General features: G+C 38.1%; 1 protein-coding gene across 1 annotated transcript; it reads left to right on the forward strand.

The window, feature by feature from the left end:
- Positions 1-1,650: 1,650 nt before the first annotated feature.
- LOC100888309 (transcription factor A, mitochondrial) lies at positions 1,651-11,396 on the forward strand. Its single transcript, XM_030979050.1, has 7 exons — positions 1,651-1,783; positions 5,782-5,948; positions 6,505-6,575; positions 7,312-7,461; positions 8,322-8,432; positions 9,120-9,176; positions 9,802-11,396. The coding sequence occupies exons 1-7, from the start codon at positions 1,719-1,721 to the stop codon at positions 9,895-9,897; spliced, it is 717 nt and encodes a 238-aa protein (XP_030834910.1). The 5' UTR covers positions 1,651-1,718; the 3' UTR covers positions 9,898-11,396.
- The last annotated feature ends 71 nt before the right edge of the window (positions 11,397-11,467 follow it).

An 11,467-nucleotide genomic window follows, 5' to 3' on the forward strand; every position in this document is an offset into this window, starting at 1 on the left:
ATCTGTCTATGTATTATTTTCAATTTTGTATTATTAAGAGTTTAACACTGCTTTCAAAAAGTATGTTCGTGTTTGTGTATATTTGTATTTTCCTTTGCTTTTACATAAATTGAGCTTTAATTCTGGTAAATTGTGGAGATATTAATTATATCATTGTAAGAAATTTGTTAAAAGTTGCATAATTTTGTAAATTGTGTGATCATTAGAAACATCAGATAACAGTATTACCAAAGTGCATTACTAGCAAAATTTCGAATTCATTACCGTATGTGTATATGAAAGTTCTAATTTTGAGTAATCCAAGTATTAAAGATGTCATGAAGATATCATTTCTAAACGGAAGCATGAATCTGTCATTTGTTTGTAGTGGAGGTGTCTGCAAGTGGGAATAATTGTGTTGCAAATTGGTAGGTCTTTGAATTGAGAAGCAGTAGGACCTTGTAATAACAAACTCAGTCGGACCAATGAAATTAACTATTTCCATGAAATCCTAGATATATTAGAGCTCAAAACAATAGAATACAAAGAAGTGTGATCACTGGGTCATGAAGAGTTCCTGCATCCATTCTCTACATGTGCCTTATTTAAATTCATTTATGATCTAGAAAAGTTGGGGGGGGGGGGGAGGGGCCTAAAGATTATTTTTACAACAGCTACTGGATATTCCTAATTTTTTTCTTTACTTCACATGGATATCATTTCTAAATTTTTCTTTAATTGTGTCTTGTTTAGGAAATGAATATTGATAAAAAGAAATCAAATCAATGGAAACATCTGACGTTTTACAACTCATCTTTTGGATTGTTTTTAGAGCTTTAAGTCTGCCATAATATATTTCTATATTAGAAAGTAGCTCTGCTTCAGGACCTAAAGCAGCGCTTTATTAGAAAATAAAATAACAGATTTACACTCCATTGCTCCTGGCAGGAGTCAACTGCATAACTATCCAACCCGACTGTCTTCTTTTTTTCAATTATACAAACTAAGAACTTTACTTTAAATTTTTTTTATTTATACTGGTCCGGTGTACTGGAACTCCTTGGGCATTTCGCTCAAACTGCTGCCCAATTTAAGTACTTTTAAATATCACTTGAAACGTAAACTTCTTCTTCAGTATGAAAATGCTTAAGAAGGTCATTATATGATGGAGACCAACGTTATTATCACACTCGTTTGGTTGGCTGCACCACACACCGTTTTGTTCTTCTTTTGTCTTGTTTTTTGTTTTATATATTCTTTAACAAACGTATTATATAAAGGCATAATGCTTCCAAGGTTTCCTCCTCATTACTGCAGATTATTGTTAGCATATTCATTTGTATTTAATTACTTGCATAAAATCGCTTTTTACTGCTGTAATGCCATCTATCTATCGAATATATGTACATGTTGTTACCTTGTATATGCGTTACTTTGCAAATACTTTTCATATGCAGTTTATGTGGAAATAAAACCTAAATTAAAAAATTAAAAAATATATATATATTACAAAGATGGGCTAAAAACTTATATTCCTGCTCGTCTCATTCTGAAACAACACTTCTAAAGAAATTCTATTTGCTCTTACAAGAAAGAAAACAAAAAACAGTCGCCCAACATACTTGTGTTCGCAATCTTTTCTTTTTCAAATTTTCTCGCTTACAACACCGTAAGATCAAAAATTAAATGAAAGATTGTCGGCTTATTTCCTGTGGCGGGAACTGGTTAAAAACTGTAAAATGGCTGCAAGTTTAGGGGCGTTTTCCCGTCTTTTCTATCAGAACTGCAGGATTTGGAGTGTCAGGTGAAATTATGAATCCTTTTCAAAGAATTTTCGATCCATGACTAAAAAGAAATGTACTGAAATGAAGAAGAACTAAAGACCAATTTTTCTGAACAGTCCCACCTATTGAAAACTTTCCCAATTCACCGTCTACTTTTATGGGTTGTCCGTTTTCCGGAGGATTTATCGCTCATAACGTGAAAGTCTATGTACAAAGTGAATGTAGACCCTACATAGATTGTACACACATCCCTATGCAATCCATGTACATTGCACGCTTATGCATAATTAATTGGTCAATGTTTTTATTACCGAATTGAGATTCAAACCAATACTAGACTCTAGTAGTAGTAGGGTGTCTGATCGCGCACCCGATGTTGTGTGCTAAAATTCTTCCCATAGAGATTACACGCATTTTTTTTTTTTCAAATCGAGATTCAAACCTTTATCAGTTGTGATCCTGAAGGTGATAATCAATGAATGAGGTGTCATATGAAAGAGCAGGTGAATTCCAATATTTCCAAAGGGGCGTAGCCCCCGAAATTCTAAAAATATCTTGGTCAAAACAGCAATTTAAACATTGTGTCCTGGCTAACTCTGAGGTTTGTCACTTTTGAGATATGACGCCCCGATCGATAAGTAGTCCCAGTCCTAAGGAACAATTCTATGTGATTATATTTTCGCTAGCCCCCAGGGATCACAACTGATAACAGTTTAAAAATACCCTTCTCGCTATTTGGTGGATCAGCTAATTAGGAGGCGTGCGCTCCGCTCAGTCCAAACCATGGTTACATCGCGTAACATCTCCGCGCACGAACGAAACCCCAAATTCAATTACACATTATAGTGACTGAAATTATGGTTGGCAATTCCCTCGATAAACCCGGAAGTGAATACACGTTATAGTCAATGGCAATATCGCGGAGACAACGTGCGTTGTCTCCGCGATATTGCCATTGACTATTATACAAAAAACGCACGGCCCAGAGTGCAATAGCGGTGAATGCAGTACGCGCGAGGTTTCTTTAGATTGGTGCCGCTCTGTGCAACGAGCCGCTTGCGGCGAGTTGACAGTGCGAACCATCTGAAGAAACCGAGCATTTACTGCATTTACGTTTTGCACAACAGGGTCAAGTGCGTTATTTGTTTTATAAAATAGCGACACAAATAGCAACAAACGAAACTTTAGATCTAATAAGTTAGAGTCTACGAGAGTTCGATCTAGATCTAGATCTAGAGTTATGTTGGTTCTACTTCTAGACTAAGACCTTGCAGGCTTACCAAAAAGTCAATGGGATTCATTGCCTTGATTAAAAATAAAATCCATACAGTGGGTCTAGAGACGAGTCTACATCAGACAGCTGAAATTCCTGGCTTCATTATAAAATCCAAAAGTCAAAACAGGCCTAAATCCAAGGCAAAAGTAAAATAAAAATTTGCTTTTTAATAATACCCCGCTGGCGCTGGCCGCTCTGATCTAGCTAGTTAGCTAGAGCTAAGCTACGCGTACGTTGCGCTGGGGATCATGGTGGAGCGTACAGTATTAGCTACGCGTAGCCTACAATAATTGCAATGCAACTCGAGGGAGCGCGTACTACACGTACGCGCGCGCACTGGATCTCCATGGTCACGCGTACGCACCGTGCAATATAACTTTTTACTGCGCTTTTTCTGCACTCATTTCTGCAAAATCGTGCTTGCATCAAAATTTTTTCAATGTCATGTGACGCGTATTGACCAATCACGATGCTTAAAATACTAGAGCCATTTTATAAAACGTGCATTCACTTCCGGGTTTATTGTGCGACGAACGCCAACCATACTAGTCAATCGCACATGTCGCGGAGACAGCGTAGCTCAAGCTGCAAGTCGCGGATTGGCTTAGCAGCATGCGTACGATATGCATACGCTTGCATATCGCGCGATACAGCTGTTTGGCTAAATTTAGCAAAACAACATCACTCTGCGTGGACGTCTTTTTCGTCGATTTTGACCAAAATGATATGAATATACCAGCGTGTTGGAGGGGCTGTAACTTTTGATAGAAACATCGGTGAGACTTGAAATTTGAAATGTATTATTGTGATAACATTTTTTATTCAAATATCAAACAAAAATGGTGAAAAACGATCCCAAATTGAAAATTGAAAAATCGTTCAGACACCCTACCAATACTGCTCGTGTATACCGTAGCCGTAGGCCTACTGCTCGTGATCCTAGTCTAGGTGATACTCAATAAGTGAGGTGATGTATGAAAGAGCAGGTTTTTCTCCATATCCCCAAAGAGGCTCACTTCGGAATTCTAAAAATATCTTGATCGAAACATTGATTTAAACACATTGTTCCATGGTAAGTCAGAGATTTACCAATTTCATGAAGTGAGCTCCCAATTAGGGATCACGAGTAGTTATAGACCGAAAGCTTCAGTCTCTATACCGTCGGTTGTTCCACTGAGACTACGTCTGGCTCCACTAGACCTCCGGTTATAGAGACAGAACGATCGCCTATGCCAGCCTATGTTGAAGATATCACGGCTAGATTTTAGCCGTTAGGCCCCTCCCACAAACATGAACAAACTTGCCACGGCCGTATTGTTATGCCCCCAAAATCCCCCAAAATGTCATTTTACCTCGTGCATATCCAATTTTACATTAGGCCTAGGCTATAATACATCGGTTCCACTTACTAACTTGATTGAAATAATCCGTTTAATGGTCCCTTTTAAGGAAATTATGGGTCAAAATCGACATCCATGTTGAAAATCTTGCAAGCCGTGTTAAACTCTCGCTGCCGTCAATCTCATCCCTTCTAGTCTACGCCGAAGGCAAAAATGATTATGAAGGAAAAACTGTGATAACGCCATTACGAACGTGTAGATGGCGCACAGTTTTTGGGGGCATAACAATACGGCCGTGGCAAGTTTGTTCATGTTTGTGGGAGGGGCCTAACGGCTAAAATCTAGCCGTGATATCTTCAACATAGGCTGGCATAGGCGATCGTTCAGTCTCTATAACCGGAGGTCTAGTGGAGCCAGACGTAGTCTCAGTGGAACAACCGACGGTATAGAGACTGAAGCTTTCGGTCTAGAGTAGTTACAGACAGTTTAAAAATACCCCTACCCCACGCTTTGCATATCGTGCTGTGCAGCTGTTGAGCAAAAATTATAACTCGGTGTGTACCACTTTTTTGTCCATTCTGGACAAAAATTGGATGAATATTGCCTAGACTCTACTCTAGCCCTGAGTAGAGGCTAGATTTTGGGGGGCTGTATCTTTTGATAGAAATTGATTTTAGAAACATTGGTGAGCCTTGAAATTTGAAATGTGTTCTTCTGAGTAGTTGAATTTTCAATTATCCAACCATGATGGTGAAAAACAAACACCCTACTCATAGATCTAGACCTACTGGTCTAGACTTTTAAGATCTAGTCTAGATCAGACCTAGACCCTGTTGGATAATACTTACCATTGATGGTAACTTTGTCATCAATGGCAACTACCATGGTAACAGGGCTCAACAGTCAACAGCCAATCAATATCAAGGTTTCCATGGTAATACCGTCGATAGCAAAGTTACCATCAATGGTAAGTTTTGTGCAACTTGGCCCAGATCTATTATCATTGTTCATCAAAGTTTCATCTGTATAACATTAACAACTAGTTTAATGAGTAATAACTATGAAAAAATAAAACAACAAAACCTACTGGTATCATTTTTTCAGCAAATAAAACAACTTAAGAAAGTTTAGCTTACTGGTAGTCTACTCATCCCACAAACTTTACTGATATGTATGATACTGTACTTCTGCAATTTTCTGCAGTGTACACACACATGCATTTCTGAATCTGACACTTCTAAAGTTGGTAGTGTAGCCTGTAGTGCTGGCACTGACCAAGGACAGCCAATATCAAAAGACTTCCAATTCGGAATTGTGAGTTTGCCAAAACTGAACCACCCTTTAATAGGCCTTGGTGTCTAACTTTGATTTTTGTGTGTTCTGATGCTTATATTCACTACAGTACCACAAGACCTGGTCTACTTGGCAGCAGTAGTCAACCAAAGCTACCATGGATGCAGGATAGAAAGGAGTTTTCTGAGGACATCCCGGCCAAACCCAAGAGACCTCTGACAAGCTTCTTCCAGTTTACCTCCGAGCAAAGACCAAAACTAACAGCGATGGAACCAAGTATGAATCATGTCTTGTAGAAAAACTCCAACCAAAAACAGACATACTAATTAAAGCCCTTTATTTTTTCAAGCGCTCTGTTCCTTTAGCTTCCGCTTATATTTTCTTATTTCAGCTTTCCGTTCATTCTTGCAATTTACCCTGATGAGTGCAATATCCAAAGTTGTAGTAGTATGTGTGTATTCCTTTCCATTTTGTAGGAGTTGTAGAACAGGGTTTTCCTGGAGGGCTGGACCAGAAGGGAGTAGTTAGCCCAGTTTTAATTGGGGGGGGGGGGGGGGGGGGGGGGGAGTCATAAGAAAAAGTTGACTTACAATTGTTAGGACAAAATTCAATGGGTTAGAATATGTCTTATCAATATGAAGGCCCAATGTTACAACACCAGGATTTCTTAGGCTTTGTACATGGATATATTGGAACTTGCTAGCCCTAGAATAATGTGTAAAAGATCACTTGGAGCTTTAAAGCCAGAGCTACATGTATGTACATGAAGGAGAGACACTGATTCTCACTGTGAGTTTTGAAGATTGTAAACTAACTTTCCTATTTCTTTCAGATCTCAGTGTAACTGATGTGACAAAGAGGATAGGGGCAATGTGGAGAGACTTGTCTGAAGATGAGAAAGAGGTAATGAAAAGAGATAAGGTAGTGTTTAGTTTGGGGGGTCATTAGGTCAAATGTCAGCGGTCATCGTTTGTTTCAGGTCTCAGTGTAACTAATGTGACAAAAAGAATAGGGGCAATGTGGAGGGACTTGTCTGAAGATGAGAAAGAGGTAATGAAAAGAGATAAGGTAGTGTTTAGTTTGGGGGGTCATTAGGTCAAATGTCAGCGGTCATCGTTTGTTTCAGGTCTCAGTGTAACTAATGTGACAAAAAGAATAGGGGCAATGTGGAGGGACTTGTCTGAAGATGAGAAAGAGGTAATGGAAAGGGATCAAGTAGTGTTTAGTTTGGGGGCCATTAGGTCAAATGTCACCAGTCATATGCAGTCCATCATGAAAATAATGACATGAGACAACCCTTTTGTGTTTTCTAGTATGTCAGAAGTCATATACAATGGAAAAGAGTTTGAGAATTGATGAACAAGTTTGAAATGAAAAGCCAATCTATGAGGCATGCAGTTGTGCATATTGTGGTCAGAAGATCAAGAAATAAGAAGTAACTAACTACTTTAATATGTCAGCTAAAATATCTTATTTTCAAAATGTTAGATTATACACCCAATCCGTGTACAAGTATTTAAGCTAAGGAAGAGAAACATTACACAAATGCTTTCATCACCCTATTTCAATCAGTTGTTGTGTTCAATATATTATTCTGTGAAAATCTATAATAACATGATTTTTCCATTTTATCTATCAGGTTTATAGGTTAGACTTTGAATCCAGAAGAGAAAAATACACAGAGGAGATGGAGGATTATAGATCAAGACTGACAGACGAGCAGCTGGATTCTATGTCGGAAATTGACAGAAACAAACGAGAAATGAAGGCAAAACGCCGACACAAATCAGTAAGAACACCTGAATCGGATTATATCACACATAGAACGTTTCTTTTAATAGATTAAAACCACTCCATGTGATTAAACATATTCCTACTAGAAGAGCAGCCATTGAGTTATTAATTGTAGCTGTGATGTTTTTTTCTACTGTTTCCCTGCTTCACTATGGAAATTAGATTCTTGTGGGCCAGCTTATGCCTACCGGTAGAATACATGTGCCCTGGGCGCCTCCACATGCAGGCAGCACAGAGGCCGCACGGAAAAGGGGATACAGGCAGGATACCGGCTCTGTATACTAATCACATGCCAAATGTAATCCAGGCATAAGTGACTGCCACATGCAAGAAACAGCTGCTTTTGCAGACAGCCATGTTATTTGCTCAAGTAACACCGGTGACCCCATGTCAGAGGTGTGCTTGTGTTCCCGCTTACTTGCTGAAAGTCTCATCATTTCATGATGTCAAAGTTCACTAACTCTCCCTTGATATGCTAGCCTTGACCACATGAGGATGTCCAGAGTAGAGAATGATTTGGATTTTTACAAACATGCGTTGAACAGTTGTAAGATTTATAACTGGGGTTTAACCTTTAAATTCACTATCAGTGTGGGGTGATTCAGCTTTGAACTGGGGCCAGTCAGAGTAGATTTGTAGGCTAAACCACAAGACTTTCTGGTATTCACTTGAATTTAAAAAAAAATGTTAGAAGTTTGAATCCCTTTGGCAAGATTGTAATCTGCATTTGACACTGTCCACCAACTGTAAATGGGTAATAATACTGGAGTGCCAGGAGTGTCGTGGCATGATGAAAAAATGAGAGCTTTATTAGAAACCACCATCATTGCGATTGATACTGTTTCTTACTTCTAGGAAATGAAGAAATTGAACAAACCTAAAAGGCCGCCAACCGGATACTCTCTCTTTATCAAAGCACATTTCAACCAGCAGCCTGCTGGAGGAAGGACAAGAGAAGAAATAAAGGTGAGTTATTGTAGAGGTGTTGCAGTCACATTGTTTAAAGAATTGAGTGGAGATTCAAAGGTCGTGGGACGTGGGTTTGGTCCCCTGAACAGCGCTTATCTCTTCTTTATGCAAGACATTAGATCTACATTGCTTCTTTCTTCCCCTATGTTAAATCGGTACCCAGTAAGATGTTCAGCATTGTGTACATCTGTAAAATGGTGCCTGGCTGGAATGCTCCCCACGGAGTTGAGAATGTGCATACATTATGGGTAGGCAAGCCTGAATTCAACAATGGCTGGGGTGATAGTATTTATGTATAGCGCTTAGAGATATCATAGATGTATTAAGCACGATATATATATACCAGAATATTATCATTATCATTATTATTACAAACATGACTCACTGCTGGTAAATTTTGTTGCCCAGTCCTACCTTCTGATAAATATACCAATGAATAATTACTACATCGGTTTTTACTATCAGGTTTATCTTTGGCATTTCTGGTATGACTAGTACATAGATACTGCTACTTGAAAATGTAGATCTCTCTATGAATTTAAAATAAAATACATGTATGTAATTTTATGGTTGATACTTGATATCAATATTTTATGACTGACGTCTGATTAGCCAGTGTAAAGGTAAAAGTAAAGGTGGCCTCAGTCAAACTAAATTTCGGAAATATTTATATTTCTTCTATAGGCTCAATTCAAGGAAGCAGCATCAATATGGCATTCATTACCTGACCATGAAAAACAGGTGAGTTGCAGTCTTGAATATTGGACATGTTGTGAATGCCTAGACAATTTGCAAGTAGCTGTGGCAGTGCCTATTTTAGCTTTAAACCAAACAAAAGTGAATATTGAAGGTATTGGATATTGTCATACACACATAGCTTTATAGCTTTAATAAGTTATTTTCATATATTTTTGCAGCTAAGCAAATCATATGTACATGCATGCATGTCCAACCCTCAGTTTTTGTTTACCGGTAATTCTATGGGAGCTTTATTCTCATTTCCCCCAAATTTGTTCTAAAGACGAGAATAAGATGTACTCTAAAACAGAAATACAGGGAGGGGCAGCTTGACTTGACAGGCTTCAGGGTTGGTTTTAGTATCTCTGAGTGCAAAACTGAACCCCTTTTACACACCCCCTCTTGCTGTCTTTCTCTTTGCCCTTCTCCCCCTTTTTCTATTTTGATTGCCTACTTAAGTCTTTTATTCACTCCTCTGATGTTCAATCTCTGTCTCTTCCTCCTCCTTTTCTCCCTCCAAACCTAATGCTGTATCTCTTTCTAAATCCCCTTCATTTTCCATCCTTTCTCATTAATCTCTCGTTCCATCCTTTTTCATCAATCTCTCGTTCCCTCTATCCTATAACAGCAATACCATGAGGAAGCATCCCTGCTGACGGAGACATACAGAGAGGAGATGGAGGAATGGAAGAGGAAAATGGAAGGGGAAGGCATCTCAACTTGATCCTTTCGTCTTCTGTCTTCTACTTCTTTCCAAAACCTAAGATGAACACCTGAGCTCTCAATGGAAAACTGAATTGTATTTCTCAATCAAGTGGAAATGTTTCTGCATCTTTGCAGCTTTAAAAGATGTTTTATATTTCATTTAATCAATGAATAAAATTGGCATAATTCACCAAGGACAGAATTCACAAAGGAGGTTTAACCGTTCACTCGCTATGGATCAAACCTCAGACTTGTACATTGTTTGGAGCATGTTTTATACACCTACGTTGTAAGTGTGAAAAAAGTTGAGCTTAAACATGGGATTCAAAACAATTGCAAGGTCTCAAACATTTATTCGTCTCAAGATCAGGATGTTAATTATAATTTTCTTTAAAATATAAGTCATTTTGGAAAAAATCCCAGAGCTATTGTGATACTACAGGTCTGTCATGATTCCCACATGCTTTGTACATGTACATGTATGTTATAAAAGATGCACTTTTGCTCTGTAGTTCATTTTGACTACTCCTGACCTTAATATTACTTGCTTCCAACCATACCTGTCATAACTTACATGTTAATTTGTGTCCTGTATGTGATGAACACAGTTCAGTCCTGTTGAGTATGGTTAGATTTTATAATACACGATACATGTACTTTCGATCTAACTTTTGTGCCAAATATTAGCACTAGTAGGGCAATAGTTGCATTTACACTAATCCACCTGAATACATCTATTGAAATCTTTATATATCTATATTTCAAGTTATCATTTGGCATCACTAAAATTTGATGGTGACCAAGCCTCTTTGATACTGAGTATTCATTATGTTCAAGTACCGGTAGTGATTTTATCTTGTAAAGACAAATATGTGTTTTTATATCATTTGTATTGTATGTAATGTGTTGACAGTATTAAATAATAGAGACCTGTGTCCTGTGGCAGTGTCTATGGCTGGTGTAGAATACAGAGGATGAGGAAGCTGCAGAGAAAAGTTTGAAAATACAGTCAAACCTGCTTTAGTGACACCTGTCTACAAAGACCATATTTTTTGTTTCCCTTGAAAATGGTTTCTCATCAAAGGAACCTGTCTTCAACAAAGACCACTTTTTGTGTTTCCCTTGGGCGGTCGCTATAGACAGGTTTGACTGTATCACATGTATTATATGTTATGCACGCTGTTTTATACAAGGATGATGAATATTATGAATGAAATTTGTCATTCAAATCATGACATCTCAAATCTTATATATTCACCTAACCGTACCTATAATGATGTACATTGTGTTTGTATACAAAAGTTATGTTATGTGGGATGTTTCATTGGTTTTATACACTTGCCTACCAGACCCCCACACAGTCACGGCGAACACATTTATAAGAAGGGCATTTTTGTAGAAGAGAAGGGAGTGTTGTACATAGCTTTTGAGAGGCAGTTGTGCCCCCTCAACGAGCATGCATTATGCACACACTCGAGTACTGCATATTTTATAATAAAATTGAATGATGAAAACTATTACTTCTGTGTTGTGTAAATTTGCTTGTTGTGAAGTTTGATACCCCCTTAGTTTAATTTACCATCACTATA

This window comes from Strongylocentrotus purpuratus, unplaced genomic scaffold (genome assembly GCF_000002235.5).
Source record: "Strongylocentrotus purpuratus isolate Spur 01 unplaced genomic scaffold, Spur_5.0 spur5_scaffold_10, whole genome shotgun sequence".
In the NCBI taxonomy this organism is placed as follows: domain Eukaryota; kingdom Metazoa; phylum Echinodermata; class Echinoidea; order Camarodonta; family Strongylocentrotidae; genus Strongylocentrotus; species Strongylocentrotus purpuratus.

What these genes read in the sequence shown, in the direction of transcription:
- LOC100888309 (XM_030979050.1), top strand. Translation starts at nt 1,719, where the DNA reads ATGGCTGCAAGTTTAGGGGCGTTTTCCCGTCTTTTCTATCAGAACTGC. An exon ending in TGCAGGATTTGGAGTGTCAG is followed by an intron (nt 1,784 to 5,781) that starts GTGAAATTATGA and finishes TATTCACTACAG; the next exon opens with TACCACAAGACCTGGTCTAC. An exon ending in TGTCTGAAGATGAGAAAGAG is followed by an intron (nt 6,576 to 7,311) that starts GTAATGAAAAGA and finishes TTTATCTATCAG; the next exon opens with GTTTATAGGTTAGACTTTGA.